Source organism: Nelumbo nucifera, chromosome 7 (genome assembly GCF_055504915.1).
Source record: "Nelumbo nucifera cultivar China Antique chromosome 7, China Antique-T2T, whole genome shotgun sequence".
Lineage (NCBI taxonomy): Eukaryota > Viridiplantae > Streptophyta > Magnoliopsida > Proteales > Nelumbonaceae > Nelumbo > Nelumbo nucifera.
In genome coordinates this window covers 31,551,613-31,575,638 of record NC_142655.1, presented here as the reverse complement: position 1 = coordinate 31,575,638, position 24,026 = coordinate 31,551,613, and the positions used below count along the sequence as shown (strand labels likewise).

Here is a 24,026-nt window from a genome sequence, read left to right as displayed (position 1 = left end):
ATAGAGTTGACTAACCATCCAATCCCTGCATAGTTCTCTTGCATCCATTTTTCATATGTAGGATCAGTCTCTTCAGGTTTCTTCTCGATGCCAGTGAGATACCCCAATTTACATCTACTACAAACATAAATCCGTATAGACTGTGCCCAAGCCAGGTAATTTGTTCCATCCAGTTTAATTGTAGTCACACCAGTCAAAAAGGAATTTGTTGGACCAACCCCAGATATTGGAATCTTCTTCATCTCACTTCTAGATTGCTCCATTGATCAAATGAAAATCAAAAAATAAGGTTTTCAGACTTTATGGACCTAATTGAGGTTAGTCCAGTACTGAAGACTAAAAATCTAGGGTTTCATTGCACCTTGCTACCTGAGAGAAAGGGAGAAGAAGCATCTACTCCTACCAGAGCTCTCCAAACTTCTTCCAACCTCAACCACCCTCTTCTAGAGACCAAAAGGACCCCCAAGCCCTAAGCACCATACCCAATTCTTCTTTTTAACCTGTAACTAAGAATCTCTCTAGTCAACTAGGGTTTTGGGGAAAAAATAGTAGCTTCACTTCTTGGCAATCTACAGCCAATTTTGACTCTCCAAACCCTCTACCAACTAGGCAAAAATAGTTCTCTAATCAATCAGAAACTTATCTCTCCATATACTCTTCTAATCGAAGGGTGTATGGGTAAAAAAAAGGAAAAACAAAAAGGAGGAAGGACCATAATACCAAGATGTGAATCAATCCTCTAAATCTGATAGTAGTTTTCTGATTACAGCAATAAAAAAGGAAGACAGAAAGAGAGATACAGCAGAAGAGAAGAAGAAGATTGAGAAGAAGAGGAAGAAGAAGAGAGTTCGATAATTCCCTCTCTCCCCTCATTAATCTTTTATTAATTTGATCTAATCAAGATTAATTACATATCTGCCAGTGAGCGGTCAGATCAGCAATAACAGGAAATTAAAAAGAAGTTAATAGGCCTATAAAGAAAATGCCCATTAACACATAAAAGAAATAAAGAGAACACTACTTAACAAAAAACAAGCACTAGGGCCCATTCGGGCCAGTCTCTCTACAACAGTGTTTATGAAGCCTCATCTGGGATATTGTGGTTATCCAACTATGGTTTGTCACCTCAAAAAATCTCTTTATGGATTGAAACAAGCACCTTGGGCATGGTTTGAACGATTTCATTTGGTCATTACAGATGTTGGCTTTATACAAAGCCCTTTGGACTATTCTCTCTTCATCCTGAAGTGGGCTCACGGAACCACTCTTCTTCTGTATGTTGATGATGTACTCATTACCATTGATGATCATGATGGTATTTTTCATCTCAAGGATCTCTTGAGTCACTCTTTCAAGATGAAAGATCTTGGTCACTTGACTTACTTCCTTGTAAGTTACTCCTCCCCAAGGGTACTTTGTAAATCAGCAAAAGTATGCTATGGACTTGGTTCACCTTGCTTGCCTCACTAATCATAAGCAGGTGGGTACTCCTCTTGAGGTGAACCTCAATTTATCTAAGGATGATGGTGAACTTCTTCTTAATGCTACATTGTATCAACAACTTGTTAGTAGTCTCATCTACCTCACCATGACAAGGCCAGGTATCTCTTATGTTGTTCAAGTTGTCAGTCAATTTGTTTCTTCCCCTAGGCAACCACATATGACTGCAGTTGTCCAGATCATTCAGTACATTAGGGATACCATCTCTCATGGACTTTTTTCTCATCATCTCAGAAGAAAAACAGCATTTTGAGAAGAAAGGACTATTTAGAAAGATGCAAAAAATCAAAAGAAAGTAGCAGAAATCAGAGTTCAAGATGAGAGAAGATGAAGAAGAAGGTGGCAGCAACTTGGGTTCAGAGAGAGAGATTTTCGAACATAATCTCTTCTCTTACACCCTTAATTCTATTTTATTAAGTTAAACTTCGATAATTTACAGAGAAGCCCCTAATTGGGCAGAAAATTAAAAAAGACATAACATAAGAAAGAATAAGCCCAGATTAAGGCCCATTACATCAAAGAACATAAAAGATAAAAAAGGATAAACAGCCTATGGGCCATTCGGCCCATCTTCTCTACACTCCCCCTCAAGCTGAGCATAGATATCAATCATGCCAAGCTTGCCAGTATCATGCTGAAGTTTAGCCTTGGGAATGCCCTTGGTGAGGAAATCTGCTAACTATCCTTCAGAGGTGATGAAAGGTAGACACACTTCACTAGAAGCCACTCTTTCTCGAATGAAGTGTCTGTCAACTTCAATATGCTTAGTTCTGTCATGTTGCACTAGGTTGTGAGCAATGTTGATGGTGGCCTGATTATCACAGTATAACATCATTGGCTTATCATGCTCAATACCTAGTTCCTCCATCAAGGATTTAAGCCACAATAGTTTAGAAACTCCATGAGCCATGGCTCTGTATTCTGCTTCGGCTGAATATTGAGCAACAACTGATTGTTTCTTGCTTCTCCAAGAGACAATATTACCTACCACCAAGCTACAGTACCCAGAGGTAGATCTTCTGTCATCAATGTTTCCAGCCGAGTCAGCATCTGTGTAGGCTTCAAGTTTCATATGGCCATGCTTGGAAAATAGAAATCCCTTCCAGGGGAGCCCTTCAAATAACACAGAATCCGCTCTGCTGTTGCCATATGAGTATCCCTGGGAGCATGCATGAACTGACTGATGTAGCTGACAGCGTATGCAATGTCTGGCCGAGTCATGCATAGATAAAGAAGTTTTCCAAGTAGTCTCTAGAAGACTCCCTTGTCTTCTAACAATATTCCATCTGAAGCAGAGAGTTTATGGCTCATATCGATAGGAGTAGCAACTGGTCTAGCACCCATCTTCCATGTTTCAAAGAGCAAATCAAGAACATACTTCCTCCGAGAGATAAGGATCCCATCCTTGGATCTAGCAACTTCTATGCCAAGAAAGTATCTCAATTCCCCTAGATCTTTGATCTCAAACTCTGTATGAAGGAAAGATTTGAGATCATTGATTCTCGAGACATCATTACCAGTCACAACAATATCATCAACATACACAATCAGGTAAACAACCAAGGATCCTCTCCTCTTCACAAAGAGGGTATGATCAGACTATGTACATAGCCAAAGCTAACAAGGGCAGCCCTAAACCTTTCAAGCCATGCTATAGGGGACTATTTGAGTCCATAAAGAGATTTCTTCAGCCTGCAGACCTTTCCTTTCATATTTGTTTCATACATCCTTAGAGGAAGAGACATATAAACCTCTTCATGTAATTCTCCATTCAGAAATGCATTCTTTACATCCAGCTGATAAAGTAGCCAGTCTGAGTGTGCAGCCAAAGATAGCAGAACTCTCACAGAAGTCATCTTGGCAACAGGGGCAAAGGTTTCTAGATAATCAATCCCATATGTCTATGTATAGCCTTTTGCAACCAGCCTAGCCTTGTACCCTGCAATGGTGCCATCAGCATGATATTTGATAGTAAAAACCCACTTAAAACCTACTGGATCCTTCCCTTTAGGCAAATCAACCACTTCCCAAGTGTCATTCTTGTGCAGGGCATCAATTTTTGTTCTCATATCATTCCTCCATTCTGGAATATTAAGAGCTTCTGACACAGACCTGGGAATTGGGTTAGGCAACAGAAGAAAGGTAGGCAAAATATGAAGGAGAGAGCAAACTATAAGAAAGGTGTTTGGAAATGCAATGTGCAGTACACTTCCTTTTTCCTTTCCTAATAGCAATGGGAGATATCAAGGTCTGGGAAGGATGGCTCCAAAGGGGTTGTAACAGTACCTGTTGTCTCATCTGTAACTGGAAGTGCATGAGGCTCATGTGTTGTAGGGGAAACAACCTGCTCATTTCTGGTTCTTTGCCGTTGATACAACCTGAGATTAAAAAGAGGGCGAGGAGGTAAAGGGGGAGGAATAGGAACACTAGAATGAACGTGAAGTGACTGATCCTCCCTTGATTCATTTGAAGGAGGAAGAGACTCAGCAAAAGATTCAACTGGGACAAGAAGAGGAAGAGCAAACACCTGTGACAAATCCTTCCCCTTTCGACAATATCTCTCCAGAGAGGAACGATAAAAGGAAGAAAACTCATCAAAAGTGACATCCATTGAGACATACCGAGTGCCAATCTTCGGATCAAAACAACAGTAACCCTTTCTGCGTGGGGGAATAACCAAGGAAGATACACTTGTGGGCTTTTGGTTCAAACTTATGTCTTTGGACACTTGAGATATGTACATAACAGGTGCAGCCAAAGACACAAAGAGGAATAGGAAAAAGATCCTTGTCCGGATGAAAGAGACTGAAGGGAGACTTAAACCCTAAAACCCTGGATGGCATACAGTTTATAAGGTAGGTAGCAGTGAGAATAGCATCACCCCAAAACTTTGTAGGGACATGTGAGGCAAATGGAATACTTCTTGCAACTTCAACAATATGTCTATTTTTTCTTTCAGCAACTCCATTCTGTTCTGGGGTCCTAACACAGGAGCTTTGATGAATAACCCCTAAATCAATGAAATAGCAGGTCAGGTTTTTCTCAAAATATTCTTTTACATTGTCGGATCTAAAAATTTTAATCCTAGTATCAAACTGGGTTAGGACAAATTCATGGAATTGCCTCATAAATCTAGGAACTTCATCAAAAATATCCAAGTGAACCAGGAAAAGTCATCAATGAACAAGATAAAATATTTGTAGCCACCCATAGAGGGTAAGTGATAAGGCCCCCACACATCAGAGTGCACAATATTAAAAGGAGATCTTTTATTACTCAAAGGATAACTGTTTCTACAATGTTTTGACAGTTCACAAGACTCACAATGAAGACTGGACAAACTAATTCCCTTAAACAGTTCTGGGAATAAATGACTTAATGCAGAAAAAGAAAGATGACCCAAACAAAAATGACATAACATGACTCGACTGATGGACTCTGTAGATGTAGACCCAAAAGCAGTTTTTCCAGGTTGTTCATGGCACTATCCAGGAGTATTTAGCAAATATATTCCATTCGCCTCACGGCCACTCCCAATCACCTTCTGAGACTCTAGATCCTAAAATACATAGTAGGAAGAGAAGAAGGTTACACAACAGTTTAATGACTTAGTTAGGCTACTTACAGATAACAAGTTTGTATTTAGTCTGGGTACATGAAGAGCAGAAGGAAGAACCAAGGAGTCTGTAGCCTTGATGGTTCCCTTGCCGGAGATAGGGGCAAGAGAGCCATCGATTACCTGAATCAATAATCCAAGGGATCCTACGATTACCTGAAATGGTTGCATGATTGGCAGAAGCCTGTATACCTGAATGAGCAAATGCAGAAGAGGTTGAATTTTTTAAAGGGTTGGAAGAAGAGGTCACACCCTCTAGGTGACTGATCATCCTCCCAAACTTCTCATATTCTGCCTTCATAGCTGCTAACTGCACACTAGTCGTCATCTCTTCAATTTGGTATCTGCCACTATCTGGACCAGCAGCAATATTAGCACTCCCTGCCTTTTTATTATCAGACTTCTTCTGAAACCGAAGTGGTAGGAGCTCAGGACGCAATTTCCAACACTTGTCTTTAGTGTGTTTTGGCTTTTTACAATACTCATAGATAATCTCTTTCTTCCCTGAGCTACTTGGAGTCCCTACAACCCCCTTGGGTTTCACTCCCATATTAGCAAAGTGGTCATTTAGATCAGCCCCTTGAACCTGGACAAGTCTTTTGCTTTCTTTACTACTTACCAAGGCATATGCTTGAGACAGTGAGACACTATCCTTGGATAAAATATTTTGTTTTGTAATGTCATACTCTGGATTTAGCCCTGTCAAGAACTCAAACACCCTATTTCTCTCAACCAGTTTTTTGTAGGTCTCAGCATCCTTAGTGGTGTCCCAAGTTGCAGCTTCAATCAAATCTATTTCTTGCCATAAAGACTTCAGTGTGGAGAAGTATACAGCTAATGGTTTCTCCCCCTGTCTCAAATTCTTCACATCACTTCTCAACTTGTAAGCCCTGGCCACATTTAATTTTTGGGAATAGGTTTCAGCAACACTATCCCAAATTTCCTTTGCTGAATTCATCCACAAATAGTGCTGACTAATCTGTGGTTGCATTGAGCTCACAAGCCACCCAACAAGTACAATTTTCTTGCATCCACTTTTCATATGATGGATCATCTTCCGGGGGAGCCTTTTTGCTCCCAGAGATAAAACCCCACTTGCCTCTACTACAAATATGAATCTTTACTTATTGTGACCAAGCCAGATAATTGGTTCCATCCAACTTGGTGGTCACAGCCAGTAGAGAGTCTACAGAGGCTCCCGGAACCTGTCCAAATTCAGCAACATGCTTGTTTTCAAAGTCTGAGGAGTTCATCTTCTTAACACTTCAAAACTGACTTCAAACAACTTCGAAAAACACCAAATGAAGACAGAACAAAAACTGTGTTGTGAGCCAACCTCTATGCAGTCGTACCAGTAATCTGCGTCACACCCGGAAGTTGGGAGAAATGGAGAAAATTCAGCCACTCCTTGTAGACTTCACAGAACACTAATCCACTTGATTCGTTCTTCAAGGAGAATGAGAAAGCCTTCAATCACTGAGCACCCAGGTCAAACTCCCTGTGGGGCCCGCAATCAGATTCTCCAAAAAATTAGGGTTTCGGGAAACACACTTGAATCTGTCAAGGGGACGACAAAACCAATCCTCTTCTCTTCAGAAACCACTAACAACTGGGCTGGAATAGGTGTCTTTAACTATTCATACGATTCAGTTCTCCATACACATTGTGTATGGGAAAAAAAAGGTGAAAAAGGGAGAAAAACGAGCCTGCTCTGATACCAAGAAGAAAAACAGCCTTTTGAGAAGAAAGAACTGTTTAGAAAGATGCAAAAAATCAAAAAGAAAGTAGCAGAAATCAGAGTTCAAGATGAAAGAAGATGAAGAAGAAGGTGGCGGCAACTTGGGCTCAGAGAGAGAGATTTTTGAACATAATCTCTTCCCTTAAACCCTTATTTCTATTTTATTAAGTTAAACTTTGGTAATTTACAAAGAAGCCCCTAGTTGGGCAGAAAATTAAAAAAGACATAACATAAGAAAGAATAAGCCCAGATTAAGGCCCATTACAGCAAAGAACATAAAAGATAAAAAAGGATAAACAGCCTATGGGCCATTCAGCCCATCTTCTCTACAATCTCTACATCTATGCTAATGCAGATTGGGCTGGATGTTCTGACACTAGAAGATCTACTATTGGCTGGTATATTTTCATGGGTGATTCTCTTATCTCCTAAAAATGCAAGACTCAACAAACAGTTTCCAAATCCTCCACTGAGGATGAGTACCGATCCATGTCCTCCGTCTGTAGTGAAATTGTATGGCTCAGAGCTTTTCTTGGTGATTTTCATATTCAGCTCCCAACTCCTATTCCCATCCATGCAGATAATTTCAGAAATCAGTACTTGTTGGACTTATCACTCTTCCCCGTGTTTTATTTGGTCTTCAACTTGTTTACATCTTCACGAAGGCTATGATACATCCTCGCCACAAGTTCCTAGCTAACAAACTGATGTTTTTATCTTGGCATCAATTTGAGCGGGGTGTAGAGATACTATGGGTTGCCTTGGTTAGGAGTATCATATTACCATGTACCTTCTTGATAGTGTAGCCGGCCAGAGATAAGTGGAAGAGGAGAGAAGAGAAGAGAAGAAGAAGAGAAGAGAAGAGAAGAGAAGAGAGGAGAGAAGAGAGAAGGTTTGCAATGTAACAGTACTGGCGGCGCCAGTGTTTATTTTACTATATATAGGGCGATAGAAATAACAAGGGAAAAGACCCTTGTGCCCCTGAGCAATAACAGACATAACAGAAATAAAAAAAAAACGAAATAAAAAACACTTTAATTAGCCAAACAGGCCCTAACATCTGCAACTAAGTTATTTTAACATTATTCCAACACTCCCCCTCAAGTTGGAGCATAGATGTCAATCATGCCCAACTTGTCACACAAATCTTTGTGCCGCACATGATGAAGACCTTTGGTGAAGATATCTGCTAGTTGCTCTTCCGAGCTGACATATGGTGTGCACACTTCTCCACTTTCAAGTTTCTCTCTGATAAAATGCTTGTCCACTTCAATGTGTTTCGTCCTATCATGCAGAACTGGATTAGCAGCAATATTGATGGCAGCTTTATTGTCACAGTAGAGTGACGTAGGATTGCTTACTGCAAAACCCAGTTCACCTAACAGATTTCTTATCCACATGATTTCTGCAACCCCATGAGCCATCGCTCTATACTCTGCTTCAGCACTGGATCTAGCCACCACACTTTGTTTTTTGCTTCTCCATGTGACAAGGTTTCCTCCTACAAAGGCACAATAACCACTGGTAGACTTTTGGTCATTGACTGCTCCTGCCCAATCTGCATCAATATATACTTCCACTTCTAAGTGATTGTGTTTCTGGAACAACAAACCAGCTCCAGGAAACTTCTTGAGATATCTCAAGATCCTCTCTGCAGCCTCAAAGTGAGTTGTCCTCGGGTTGTGCATGAATTGACTAAGAACACCCACTGCATAGGCAATATCAGGCCTGGTCATAGACAAATACAGAAGTCTCCTCACGAGTCTCTAGAATATCTTTACATCTTTCAAAAACTCTCCCTGACTGTCTCCTAGATGGTGATTAGGTTCAATAGGTGAATCGGATGGTTTTACCCCCAACTTGCCTGTATCTTCTAGTAGATCTAGTACATACTTCCGTTGGGAAATAAAGATGCCCTTGTGAGAGCGGGCAACTTCAATTCCAAGAAAGTATCGTAAGGGGCCTAGATCCTTCACCTCAAATTTAGTGGCTAAGATTTTTTTATTCTCTGGATTTCAGCCTCCCAATCTCCTGTGATCACTATGTCATCCACATACACAATAAGAGCTGCAATTTTACCTTCACCTCTTTTTACAAACAGGGTATGATCTGACTGGCATTGTTTGAATCCCATCTGTTGGACTGCTAAATGGAACTTACTAAACCAAGCCCGAGGTGATTGTTTCAACCCATATAGGGCCTTTTTTAACCTACACACCTTTTGTTCACTGCCTTTGGCACAGAGCCCTGGGGGTTGGGTCAAGTACACTTCCTCTTCCAAGTCACCATTCAAGAAGGCATTCTTGATGTCCAATTGGTGAAGATCCCAGTCAAGATTTGCTGCCAAGGAAAGGAGAATCCGGATAGAATTCATCTTCGCTACTGGAGCAAAAGTCTCTGCATAGTCCACTCCATATACCTGTGTGAAGCCTCTTGCTACCAGTCTAGCCTTGTACCTTTCAACAGTTCCATCAGCTTTGTGTTTCACTGTGAACACCCACTTGCACCCCACCGGTTCCTTCCCCTCAGGAAGATCTACCAACTCCCATGTACCATTTTTGTGTAAGGCATCAATTTCTTCCTGCATTGCATCTGTCCATTCAGGTTTTGACAAAGCTTGCCACGGTCTTAGGGATGGGGACACTATCCACAGAAGAGAGAAAGGCACGGTACAAAGGTGAAACATGCTCATAGGACACAAAGTTAGAGATAGGATGATTAGTGGTACAAGATCTAACACCCTTTCTCTTAGCAATAGGAATATTAAGATCATTTGGGACAGGCTTATAACCAGCCGCAGTAGGTAGAGTAACAGGGCCCCAAACATCAAAATAAACAATATGAAATGGAAATTCAGATCTTTTATTTCTTAAAGGTAAAGAACTTCTACAATGCTTACTCAACTGACAAGTTTGACACTGTAACTAACTCACTGACAAGGACTCAAACAACTTTGGGAACATAACTTTTAACGACTCAAAAGAAAGATGACCTAAACAACTATGCCATAAATAGGCATGACTCTCACTCGACGAACTTGTGGACTCAGTCGCCACTAGACCAGCATTATTCTCCAACACGTAGAGACCATCCACCATGCTTCTTCTACCAATCGTCTTCCCCGAGGTCAAATCCTGAAACACACATGAAGACGGAAAAAATGTGACTAAGCAGTTCAAAGAGTGAGTAATACTACTAATGGACAGCAAATTAATAGGTAATTTCGGAACATGCAAGACATTAGGAAGAGTAAGGCCAAGTGGGAGAGATATGGTTCCTCGGCCAGCTATGGTAGCAAAAGAACCATCAGCCAGTCTTACCTTATCTCTCCTAGAGAGAAGGTTATATGTCTGGAACAAATTTGACTTACCGGTCATGTGATTTGAGGCTCTGGAGTCAATAATCCAAGGTGAATCAGTAGTATGAGATGACACATGGAAGGTTGTGGCATTACCTGATGTAGACGCAAATGAGGTAGAAGGAGTAGGCCCAGAATCCACCTGGCGGAGAGTCCTACCATACAATTCCAAATGTTCACGGAAGGAGTTGATAATATCTTCCTTAGGGTCAGAACCGGGATGTCTCTCCTGAGTTATGGAAGGACTAGTCTCTGTCGATGCCATATTAGCTGAGTTATACCTTTTTTGATTCTGCTGGCCTGGTTTCTTGCCCTGATCCGGTGCTGACTTCTTACCCAAATCCTATGCCCAGTTAGGTTTTCCATGGAGATCCCAGCATGTATCTTTAGTGTGTCATGCCTTCTGGCAGTGAGTGCACCAAAGCTTGCTTTTATCTTCTGATTTTTTCTGAGTGTCACCCGTTTTAAAGCCACCTCTGACATTTGTATCTAAATTTCCCCGGACCGCTAGGGCAACTGACTCCCGTTCTACACCATTCATCACACTTCTTCTGCTTTCTTCTGACTGCACCAAGGCATACACCTCCTGGACTGATGGCAAGTCTTTACTACCCAAGATTTGTACCCTGATGGACTCATATGACGAATTCAGCCCTAGGAGGAAGGCAAACACGCGTTGCTGTGATACAAGTGACTTATAGGCCTTTGCATCTTCATCACACTTCCAATTCACATTCTGATAGTGATCAAGTTCTTTCCATATTGATGTCAAATCAGAATAGTACATCGAGAGACTCCTCTCCCCCTGCTTGCAAGTAGAAGATTCAGCTTGTAGTTGATATATCTTGGCATAGTGTCTCTGTTCTGAATAAGTGGACTTCGCTTGTTCCCATATCTCACAAGCAGTTTCAGCCCACATAAAAGTCTTCTTTACTCGTGGCAGCATTGAAACCAAGAGCCAAGACATCACCATACTGTTCTCTTGGTTCCACCTATCATGCTCAGCACTTCCATACTTCGGTTCCTTTACTCTCCCATTGATGTATCCTATTTTCCCCCTAGCAGTGATATAGAGTTTTATCCCCCTAGACCACTCAAGGTAATTCAGACCATCAATGGGAATGACAGCCATGGGAAAGCTCATATCCATTCCCCCACTCACTCCATTGTGGCTCCCTGAGATCTTTGAAGTAGCAGAATTCTCAGTCGACATGGTCAAGCAGTTAACCAGTCCCAAACACCGGACTTAGGACCCCTCCTTACTCCACAAAACAATGCTCCACTCAGTTCACACCCACACACTCGGGTTTACCAACCAGATTAAGCACAAACAGTACCAAATTCCGGACAAAAACTGAGGTAATATTCGGCAGATTTCAGACCTGTATAGTTTTATCAGTCCCCACCTACCAGAATTCCAGAATGTCTAACAGCCACTAATCAGCAGGAGAGATCCTTCTTACTTATAGTCAACTCAAACCATTGAGAAGACAGGTCAGCATTGACCTACAGTTGTCTTAACACATGAACAGGATCACACAATCCAAGAAAACTAGGGTTACACAGGTTCGACAGCATTCAGCTGCCCCAGATTCATAGGGTTTTCACTCGGCACATGACCAAGGAGAGTAAAGAAAGAAAAAATAGGGAGAACTATACCAGTTGTAGCTATTCTGTAGTCCAGAATCAGATTTCTTTTCTGCTAGTCTGTTCGATCTGTTCTTTGGGTTGATCGATCTTCTCTTGATAGTAGGGTTGATCAATCTGCTCTCTTTTAATCAGCATTCCCGCTCTGGTACCATCTTGACAGTGTAGCTGGCCAGAGATAAGTGGAAGAGGAGAGAAGAGAAGAGAAGAAGAAGAGAAGAGAAGAGAGGAGAGAAGAGAGAAGGTTTGCAATGTAACAGTACTGGCGGCACCAGTGTTTATTTTACTATATATAGGAAGACAGAAATAACAAGGGAAAAGACCCTTGTGCTCCTGAGTACAATAACAGACATAACAGAAATAAAAAAAACGAAATAAAAAACACTTTAATTAGCCAAACAGGCCCTAACATCTGCAACTAAGTTATTTTAACATTATTCCAACATACCTTATGTACAATATCTTTTATTTCTCTATTGTATATACAGCTCTTTCTTATTTGTTTCAGTGGAGGGCAAATTTTTCCTCTCCCTCCTTTTGTACTCAAATGATATATAATACAATTATTTGGGCATGTACACATTAGACACACCCTTTCAACTTCTTTGTGTACTTCGAACCGTCTCTGACATACAGTTCCATAGGAGTCTTGTTTTAGTGGAGGTACTAGGGTACTGGGCGACAAGAGAAGCTGCATGAATAATGAAAGCCTAGAGATGTGTATATGCTTGAAGAATTGCCTAGAAGCTGAAGACAGACTACAAGATCAAGGAGGGCATGGCACTTCACCTAATGTTTCACCGGAAGAAGATGATGTAGATCAAGGTCTAGGAGATGGAGGTGGAGCATGAAGAAAATAATGAAGCCAATATTTTTTTTGTATACTTATTAATTGTATAGCATTTTTAAAGTTATTGTAGATTTTGTTTTTCAATTTTATTTAAATTATTTGTTATCTTTTCAACACCATTGTAAATTTTTATTTTCAATTTTATTTTATCATTTTTATATTTTTTTCCAATTCCAATATTCCATTGTATTTTTAGTTTATTTATTTACTTTGTATTCATTAAATTCAAATGAAATAAAATTTCTAAAATTTTCTTTTTAATTTCTAAAATTTCTAAAATTCAAATAAAAAAATAACAAAAATGTAAAAAAAAAAACAGGCCCGGCTCGGCCCGTAGCCCGACCCGGCCCGCCTGGGCTCGTGCCGCAGGCCATGCTGGGCCAAACCTTTTAGGGGCTCCAGGCCAGGCAAGCATGACCCACTTAGGCCTGCGTGTCGGCACAGCCCAGCCTGCTAAGGCATAGACGGCCCTCAAAGTTTTTTTTTTATCAGTAAATATGTGTTTTATTAAAATTCAGATTCAGATTGTAAACATTTTATACAAATTAAGGATGGGACTGTTGATCCCTTTTCCTCACTCTATTCATCCGTCATTACAATGAAGCCCAAAATAATTGCTGTCTCAGTGCCCCTTGTTCTCATAGACGGCCCTCAAAGTTGTGTCGTGTCAGCCCAGAACAGCTAACTTTACACCTCTAGACCCTAGTCCTGTTCCCTATAGTAGTATAGGTATGGATTTATAATAGGGCTACAACAACCCTACAATCTCAGCCCTTGATCTTTTATCATTCTAATCTAATCTAGACCCTCCAAGTACATTAAAAGTCACATGCTGGTCACAAGAGTGCATGTCCTTTTAATAAAGACTAAGAGTTTTCTTAACAGACCACTAACCATGGTGAAATAAAAGACTTGAATAAAAATTGATTAAGACTCCAAAATTCTGGACAAGTTCCAACAAGCTAGCGGGCCTTCTTAACCTTATTTTGCTTCTTGGATGCTCTTGCATCACCAGTCTGATTGGGCAAGATGAGAAAACATGGACTCCCAAAAAATTGTCTTTACGAGTCTGACTTAGTACCTGCTTTGAAGAATTTAAACTGCATTGGGACTAAACCCTCAGCTTGATCCCCTTCAAATTTTAAGAAATGCTTAACCCAGAGCCACACAAAGTGCACCCCTAATATGGTACTCCCATAAGTCTCACATATGAAAGTATTCAAAAAGTCATGAGTAAACTGTGGAAGGTCCCCTACTTCATCAGTTTCTATTGCCCTATCCTTTCCACCATTTCCATCTATGATGGTCAAAGCCTGTCTATGAATCTCCTTTTTTCTTTTTTCTTTTTTTTTTTGAGTAAATAAAAAAAGAAATTTTATTGAAGAAAGAGGATACAAAAAGTGATAAGGAATCACCAAGAGAAAGTATAAAAGAAAACCTCCGACCCAACCCTCCCTCAAGAAATTCGAACAACTTTCCGAAACCCAAAAGAACAATACAAAGAACCCAACCCAAAAATTAAGACAAAACCAAAGATAATTACATAGTGATACTAATCCCATGTTCCCAACAGCCACAAAACATAATCCGTATCCCCCTAACCCTCCAAAAGTACAGCTTCAAAACCAATTAAAGAGCCCCAATACCAAAATTTAACCCTAGGTACAAACACAAGCTTCCAACACTGAACAGCATCACATTTTGTCTGAATCTTCATCATTTTAAATGCTTGAAATAGCAACCTCTCTTCTTTTCTGATGAGTGGAAAAAACTACAAAGAATAGGATCAGGAATGAAGAAAACTGTAGAAACCTAGGAGTAGCTCCAAAAAGTGATAAAACGAGAGAGTAAGTTAACCCTAGGTACAAACACAAGCTTCCAACACTGAACAGCATCACATTTTGTCTGAATCTTCATCATTTTAAATGCTTGAAATAGAAACCTCTCTTCTTTTCTGATGAGTGGAAAAAACTACAAAGAATAGGATCAGGAATGAAGAAAACTGTAGAAACCTAGGAGTAGCTCCAAAAAGTGATAAAACGAGAGAGTAAGTTAAGATGGTCTGGTCACATGCATAGAAGACCACCAACAGCTCCAGTTAGAAGAAGTGATTTGTTACAAGAGGAAGGGGCTAGAAGAGATAGGGGTAGACCAAAAAGGACATGGGCAGGAATAAGAAATGATTAAGCACTAATAGTTTAACAGTTGATATGGTCTTAAATAGAATGGATTGATGAAACAGAATTCATGTAACTGACCCCATATAGTTGGGATAAGGCATGGCTGATGATGATGATGATCCTCTTCCTTGGCCCAACCCCAAATAATCCTCCCTTTAATCTGGCAAACACTTTTAACACTTGCACCATCTCTGTATTTTCCTGACTTCTGAATCTTCTTGTTGCATTAGGATTCCGCTCCATACTCTTCAAAGCCAGAGCACCAGCATTGATCTTTTCTAACTCTAAAACTGCATTCTTCTCAAAAAGTGATCTGCAACCAATTCTTCTCCCACTTTAATTCCCTCCCCTGTATCTTCACCTGTCATCAGACTATCTTGAACAATGGAAAGTTCATAATTACCAACAAACTCATCAAGACCCAATCTGTTTTTCTCCCTCCCCTTTGGCAGCCCCCAGTCCTTTTCTTCCAATTCCTTAAACATTTAACATTTTCCTTGCATTCCCCCCCCCAAGAAAAAATAAACTACTCACCACCATCTCCAGGATCTATAGAACTACTGATTTCATGTGTCTCATCTAATAATAGCATCATCCTCATTTGACTCTATAACCACATCAGTGTCATCTTCTACCCATTTATTTTCCTTCAATGGTTTAGCTATATAGTTTCCCGTGTCTCATCTATGCATCTCCTTTACCAGCCTTTACCAACCTGAGGTTTGTTTTACCATTTCACCAAGTAATGGCCTTTAAAAGAATACATCATGATTAAATTTAGTATTTGTAGCTCAAAGAACTGTTTACCTGTGCATCTGTACCCCCAGCACCAGCTGTAATAGAGATAACAGCACCATCCTTGTCATAAGGCCCAGAAAGCAGCTGAGTCAACTCAAACTGATCCAATGCCTTCTTCAAATCTTTAATGATATTAGCAGCCTCTTCAAGAAGCCCAGTATCTATGGATTCCATTTCCTCCGTCAGCTTTATTATTGTTTCTGCATCTTCAACCTGCATCATATATATGACACATTGCATAGTTACATCCAGCACAAGAGGGTTACAACTTGCAAACTTAAGTGAAGTTCTTAGGTCATTTTTTTTATATTGAGAGAAGATGAAAACATTGTATTTATAGATGCCTGGCTGTTTTGAGAACGTATAAAAATAATATAGAAGCCGGTATACAGTACTTAAAGTGCATATGCCATATTTGCTAAAGCCTTATCAGCAAGGGATCAATGGTCTTTTATGTCTCTTTTCTTTTCTCTCATAATGTTACTTAAGGGTAGTGATGTAATTTTAAATTATTTTGAAGTTAATTATTTTAATGGTTCAGTTGGTTGCAGTCCTGGGTTGGAAAGAAAAGAGAAAAAGAAAAGGGGAAGAGAGAAAGAGAAGGAGAAGATGAGAGAAGAGAAACAATGGTCTCAACTAGAGAGAATGATCTCTCTCACCCAGCCGAACTCAACTTTATATAGATTAGCCAAAGTATACAAAGACTATTATGCCCCTACTTAAGTATGGGACATGTAACTTAAAGAAAAACAAAAGAGACAAAACACAGCTTAATAAATAAGAGGAAAAAGACTTAAACAACCCTACTCAGCCAACTCTAACACTCCCCCTCCGGCTAGAGAGTATATGCCTTATAGTCCCAGCTTGTTACATATGTAATCCACTTTTCCCAACTCAAACCTTCCGTAAACAAGTCCGCCCACTGATTTCCTAAGCTCACATGCTCTATGCTAATCACTCCACCAAAGACTTTCTCTCTCTTATAAAATGGTAGCCAACCTCTATGTGTTTTGTCCTCTCATGAAAAACTAGGTTAGATGAGATGTGGACTGCAACTTGGTTGTCACGGTACAATCTCATAGGGCTATTAACTAACAATCTCATCTCCTATAGGAGATTTCTCAACCATACTAACCCACACGAAGTGTGTGCTATAGCCTTGTATTCAGCCCAATCTGCATCAATGTAGCCAACTATTTCAAGACTCCCTCCTGACTTGTACAACAACCCAGGGCCCGATGCTTCCTTGTCCCTTCAAATACAGCACAAATCTAAGAACTGAATCCTAATGAGGAATCCATGAGTTTTGCATAAATTGGCTGACCACACTAACTACAAAGGAGATATCTGATCAAGTAATAGTTCATTTTAGCTTTCCGCCTTTCCCACTAACCGTTTGTACCTTCTCGGATCATCAAACATTTCACCTGTATCAATGCTCAATTTAACATTTGGCTCCATGGGTGTTCAACTGGTTTATCACCTAACAGCCCTCTCTCTTCTAATAGGTCAAGAACATACTTCCTTTGGTATAAATTGATACCTTGCTTCAACCTTGCAACTTCTATACCCAAGAAATACTCCAACCTGCTGAGATCTTTGTAGAGAACATTAATGTGGGCCCCACAGCTGTGGTCCCACTCTGTCCGTAGGGTAGAATGTATCTAGTCACAGCTGTGGTCAATTTGTTATTCTGTTATTCCTAGTTGTTATTTATTTTTCAGTTTTATATTGTTGTGTTAGCAGTTATGATGTAAACAACTTACAAGGAAAAATTGTTCGCTGCCTTCTAGGGTTACCCGAACCCTAGTCTTCTCTGATCCTTCCTAACCACCAACACTCTGCAACCCTAGCAAGTTTCCAATAGCTGCTAGCACCTCTGGCGATCTCCAAGAATCAGTCTGCGAACTCCTCCTTTTCAACTTCCAGTCCTAGGAGATTCTCATGTGGTCGGCTGGTATTAGGCTCACATGAGAAACCCTAACTTGGCTTTAATACCATGTAGGTGTTTAAGACTGCTATCAGTCTTGATCACTAAGAAACTTCAGGTTCGATGAGAAGAGAAAGTGAAGAAGAAGTAGAAGAAAGAGTGGTGAGAGAGCAGTAGAACACAGGTTTTGAGGAGAAGAACAGAATCTCAATGTTCTACCACCGCCACTTTAATTTAATATTTATATGTTATGCTAGTTACATGAAAGGACATATCTGCCCTTGGTGTTTACATCATAACTGCTAACACATAACAATATAAAACTGAAAAATAAATAACAACTAGGAATAACAGAATAACAAATTGACCACAGCTGTGACTAGATACATTCTACCCTACGGACAGAGTGGGACCACAGCTGTGGGGCCCACATCAATGTTCTCTACAATCTTTTGTGTGAAAGTGATCTTGTAGAAAGGCCTTTAACCTGTCAGTCCCCAACCTATCACTACCAATTATCACAATATCATCTACATACACTACCAACAAAATCTTCCCAACCTCAAAATCATAGTTGAATATTGAGTGGTCAACCCAACATTGTTTCATGCCAAAATCTTTTACTACTTCGCTGAATTAGCAGTGTCATAGTTGAATACTGATGGATTTACTAAAACCTACCCTATAGTTTGTGTTTTACTAAACCACCCCTATAGTTTGTAGTCAATTTACTTAATCGACCTTCCATTAGATGACAATAGAAAATGACAGTTTTGACCCTAATGTCCATTTGAATAAATTTAATCAAAAGAAAATAAAAATGAAAATACCATTTTTGTGCCTAGTAAGATATGAGCAACCACTCTATTTGGTCAATTTTGCTTTCTGTACAAAGAAGTGCTAAGAGGTACTTTTGGAATAAACAATCACAGGCCCATGTCCTTGAACATTTTCCATTTAGTTTAGGTGATCAAGTGACTATTTTCAGATGGCAAAACAAACACTTCTAGTGAAAGATTGATTAAGTAAAAAGGTTGCAAACTATAGGGGCATTTTATTAAAATGAAAACTATAAGGTAGGTTTAAGTAAATCCGTGAAACTATCGAGGGTGTTCTAGTAAATGACCCAAATAGAAAAGTTTAAATGGCTAACAGCATGATTTTGAGAGTACAATGGGTTAGAAAATCAACAAATGGGATGATGGATGCTTTGTCCAAGCAAGGTGTAAATAGGGATCATTTGCATTGGGTTCAATTGTAATTTGATTATTGGTATTATTGATTAGAGGTTGCATCTCCTTCGTCTCTTTGGGATGCTTGTACTGATTGTCTATAAAATTCATGAGGAAGGTGGTAGCTATTTTGAATTTGAAATTAAAAGAAGTTGATTTGGTAAGTTTAGTTTTATTTATCTTACACTTATTTCTATTTAGAGTTACTTCCATCTGAGATCTCAACTATGAACTTTTCTGTTGTAGGATTCATTGAGAAGGTAAATCATTGGATGGGCAATTTTTTATGGCACTTGATAGTTGATGGGGGGAAATCATGGGACCATTCATTTTTTTCAATCAGATATTATAGCTATCATTGTGATTTTTTGATAAATGATTAATTTATTATTATCAAGAAATTAAAACCAATACAAGCAACCCTTGGAGAGGTGTGAATTGCAACCTCCCATAACATAGGTAAACTAACCCACTATTATCTTAAATTCATATTTCTTGTATACCACTTGAATTTCTTAATTTCATCCCTAAAGCACTATATATAGCAAGGGTTTAGATCTTGTAGCCATCTTACCACCACCTACAGTGAAAAGCAGTAATTTCTGATCAGAAATTCTATGAGTTTTCCTAATACTTTCATAGATTAATTACTAAAAATTATTTTGAATACTCGGTAGGTATACTTAACCTTTCTAGTTACCCATTAGGTCTAGGCAGTCTATATTAAAGATTAATGCAAACAAACGCTTATCCTTATCCATTAAAGAACCTCGTCACCACTTGAAATATTAAGTAATAGTCCAAGCAACTGCATATGAGAATATTTAAATGAATCGATCTATAAGTCACAGGTATTTGTTGTAAGGCTTATTTAATAGCTGCTGTTACAGTTACAGTTACTTGTTCTTTCCTTTTTCTTATTATTTTATTTCTAGGATATGCCGCCAGGGGCATACTTGTAATTTCAGACTCTTTTATGAAGTTAATATAAATAGAAAACTGGCGGCTGCCAGTAGTGACTTTTTCCTCTCAACTGTACCTCTCTCTCTCTCTCTCTCTCTCTCTCTCTCTCTCTCTCCCAATCCCCACAAATAACCACATGGTATCAGAGCAGGTTCTCTGGGTTGAAAAAGACCTTCGATCCCACCTGTCCTGTTCTTAAAAGTGTTTGGACGTGCAGCTTCTGCAGAAACCCTAGCAGGTTTCTGGCGGCTGGTTCTGCAGAAACCCTAGAAGTTTCTGGCGGCAGCTTTGTGATTCCTTCTTCCTGGCTGTAACAACAGAAAAACCCTAGTCAGAGAAGGGTGATGCTGGTGCAAACTCCTTTGTTCGATGCTGTGAAGTCAAGTTCAGATTAGCACCTTCGTACAAGTGCTGAACAGGTGTGTTTTTTTCTTCAGTGTGTCTCAGCCTTCTTTGGCCAATGGTGTGTAGGGTTCATGCCTTGACTATATAGCTGTTTGTTTGGATAGTTAGAGTGTGTGAACTAAAGTCAAACAGATTGTAATGTCTGTATTGGTTGGGCTGGACCGATTACTGGACTGGTTTATTGTCCTGTTTGGACGTTGTGTTGACTGAACCTCTTGTCTCAGCAGTATTCCCTGTGCTCTCAGCAATATTTAGTGTTCTTTTGCTCACTTTCTAGGAGTAAAACCTGAGTTGTTCACATTCTGATTGTGGCGGCTGTGCTGTTGGGTGATATTTGGACTGTTTTTCAGTAGTATTCAATGGCAAGTCATGAATTAACCTCATCAGGGGCTACACCAACCCACAGCACAGTGGGGTTGGGAGGTGAAAACATGGTTTTTCCCATGCCAATTACACCTTTAAACGGGCTGAACTACCTGGAGTGGGCTAAGAGTGTAAAACTCTATGTAACGGCAAGGGGTAAAGCTGATTACATCAATGGAAGGGTGAAGGAACCCAAGGGTGAGACGGCTGAACATGATAGGTGGGACCAAGAAAACAGTATGGTGATGTCTTGGCTCCTTGCAGCCATGGAACCTGATGTAAAAAATAATTTCATGTGAGCAGACACTGCCAGTGAGATCTGGGAACAGGCTAAAACTACCTATTCTGAGCAAAGGCATTACACCAAGGTTTACCAGTTGCAAGCTGAATCCTCAACATGTAAACAAGGAAACTGTAGCTTATCCTCATACTATTCAGCCCTTACCTCCATATGGAAGGAGTTGGACCATTATCAGGCCATAGAGTGGAAGCACGATGATGATGTGAAGGCCTACAGAAAGCTGGTCTCTCAGCAGCGAGTGTTTGCTTTCTTGTTGGGACTGAACCCTGCATATGAACCGTTGAGGGTTCAGATCCTAGGAAGCAAAGAGTTGCCTACGGTTCATGAGGTATACTCCCTTGTCCAATCTGAAGAAAGCAGGCGGAATGTGATGGTTACAGCTGAGGGGGAGCAACAAGTTGCCTTGGCTGCAATGAATAATAGCTCAACAGGAAAGAAAAGTGACCCTAAGAAGGCGGATGATAAAGATAAGCTATTTTGTACCCACTGTAGGCGTTCTCGACATACTCGTGACACTTGTTGGGACATCCACGGGAAACCCAAGTGGGCAACAAAGAATCAGGAACAGGGTAAAGGTCATTTGAAGAAAATGAGCACAGCACATGTGGCAACCCAAGACACTCAAGTTGCCGGTGGCACCCAGGACCACCCTAATAAGTCTGACCCCAAGGAGGATATAATGAATTCATTCCGAGAGCACCTAGAATCTTGGCCAGGGCCTTGCGGCAAATGGACAGCTCAGTCACTGGTACTCCCTCTACTTCATTTGCATCTACTTCAAGTAATATGGCTTCTGCATTCCATGTCACTCCTACAGACTCCCCTTGGATCATTGACTCGGGGGCTTCCAACCACATGACCAGTAAGCCTAACTTATTCCAGTCTTATAGCCTTTTGTCAGGAAGGGATAGAGTGAGACTTGCAAATGGTTCTTTTGCTTCCATTGCGGGCCAAGGATCCATAGCCCTTCCCCATGGCCTTAACCTGAATTGTGTATTGCATGTCCCTCAGCTTCCCATAAACTTGCTTTCAATTAGTAGCATTACAAACTCCTTAAATCGTAGTGTGACCTTTTTTGCTGACCCATGTGTTTTTAAGGATCTAACTTCTGGGAAGACGATTGGTAGAGGAAGCCTAGTGGATGGTCTCTACATTCCCGACAACAAAGTTGGTCTCTCGGTTTCATCCTCAGAGTCGCATAGTCAGTCAAATAAGAGTCAAATCTTCTTGTGGCATAGTCGTTTAGGTCATGTTTCTTTCGACATAATAAAATTTTTGTTTCTACTTTTGTTTAAGTCATGTTCAGTGTCAGAGTTCATGTGTCAAACGTGTCAGTTGAGCAAACAATGTAGAACAACTTTTCACTCAAGCAATAAAAGATCAAATGTTCCTTTTCATGTTGTGTATTCTGATGTATGGGGGCCTACCAATATAATTTTTGAGGGCGGATATAAGTACTTTGTCACATTGATCGATGATTACTCTCGCTATACATGGGTGATTCCTATGCGTAGCAGAGACGAGGTTCCGAAGATAGTGAAAGACTTCCAGATGATGGTGTTTACGCAGTTCCATGTTGAAATACAGATCTTCCAATCTGATAATGCGAAGGAGTACTTTCATGGGGAGCTCAATGAGTTCTTTGCCTCCCACGGATCTATTCATAAGAGCTATTGTGCCAAAACACCACAACAAAATGGTGTTGCAGAAAGGAAAAACAGAAGCCTTCTTGAGGTAGCTCGTGGGATGATGTTACACATGAATGTCCCAAAGAGGTTTTGGATGGATGCTATACTTGCAGCTGCGTATGTCATCAACCGCATGCCCTCCAGAGTACTGAACTACATGGCCCCTCATCAGTTGTTATACCCTCAGTCTCCTTTATTTTCCATCCCCATGAGAGTCTTTGGTTATCGGGCCTTTGTCCATTATTTGTCTCCATCCCGAGGTAAGTTAGACCCTCGGCCCATTCCTTGTGTTTTTCTGGGGTACCCCTCCTCTCAAAAAGGGTATCGGTGCTTTGACCCAGTTAGTCGTAAAGTCTTTGTGTCTATGGACGTTTCCTTCTTTAAGTCCGAGCCATTCTTCCCTCCTCCTCAGGGGGAGAGTCGTAGTGTGGAAGAGGAGAAGCAGGTTCAGGTATCTCTTCCTTCTATCCCGGACCTTACTCCCTTCCGTGTCTTCCAACGTACTCGTCGGAGAGATCAGCAGTGTGATAGAAATGTGGAGCAGCCAAACACTGAACAACTGACATCATCAGAATCCCAGGAGGTAAGTCCAACCCCTAACCCTACTCCCACTGTGGACGACCTAGACATCCCTATTGCTCAACGAAAGGGAGTCAGGTCTTGCACTACCAAACACCCCATTACCCACTTTGTTTCCTATGACCACATCTCTCCCTTGTACCGAGCCTTCCTATCGGCAGTTGACGGCATCCCTGTTCCCAAGAATGTTGCAGAAGCCTTAAAATACCCTGAATGGATAGATGCCATGAAGGAGGAGATTGATGCCCTTCACAAAAATCAGACTTGGGAATTGGTGGATCCTCCAGAGGGGAAAGAACCCGTGGGGTGCAGATGGGTATTCACAGTTAAGCACAAGGCAGATGGAACAGTTGAAAGGTACAAAGCAAGACTAGTAGCCAAAGGGTACACACAGGTATATGGAGTTGACTATGATGAGACTTTTGCTCCGGTGGATAAGATGAACTCGATTAGGGTTCTCCTATCCTTAGCTGCTAATTTTGACTGGGAATTGCATCAACTGGACATAAAGAATGCCTTCCTGAATGGTGACTTGGAAGAAGAGGTATACATGGTTCAACCTCCTGGATTCTCTGCCAAGGGAAGTGAAAACAGGGTGTGCAAGCTACGGAAGTCTCTCTACGGCTTAAAACAGTCTCCAAGAGCCTGGTTCAGTAAGTTTCACATGGCAGTACAAGAGATGGGGTTCCAACAATGCTAGTCTGACCATACACTTTTTGTGAAGAGATGTCAGGAGCAAGTTGTCGTATTGATAGTGTATGTAGACGATATCATCGTTACTGGGAGTTGGAGTTCAGAGATACAGAAATTGAAACAATTCCTTGCATCCAAATTTGAAGTGAAAGATCTAGGACTCCTAAAGTATTTCCTTGGGATCG

The 24,026-nt window shown here is 40.5% G+C and overlaps 1 protein-coding gene across 2 annotated transcripts in view; it reads right to left on the bottom strand.

Annotated features, from left to right (window-relative positions):
- Positions 1-24,026, bottom strand: part of HCF109 (high chlorophyll fluorescent 109) — a 65,516-nt gene that overhangs the window by 14,391 nt on the left and 27,099 nt on the right. For both annotated transcript variants that reach the window (XM_088890985.1, XM_010260205.3), the window contains exon 4: positions 15,697-15,900. In XM_088890985.1, the coding sequence (XP_088747111.1) occupies positions 15,697-15,900 (204 nt within the window). The remainder of the gene's footprint in view (positions 1-15,696; positions 15,901-24,026) is intronic.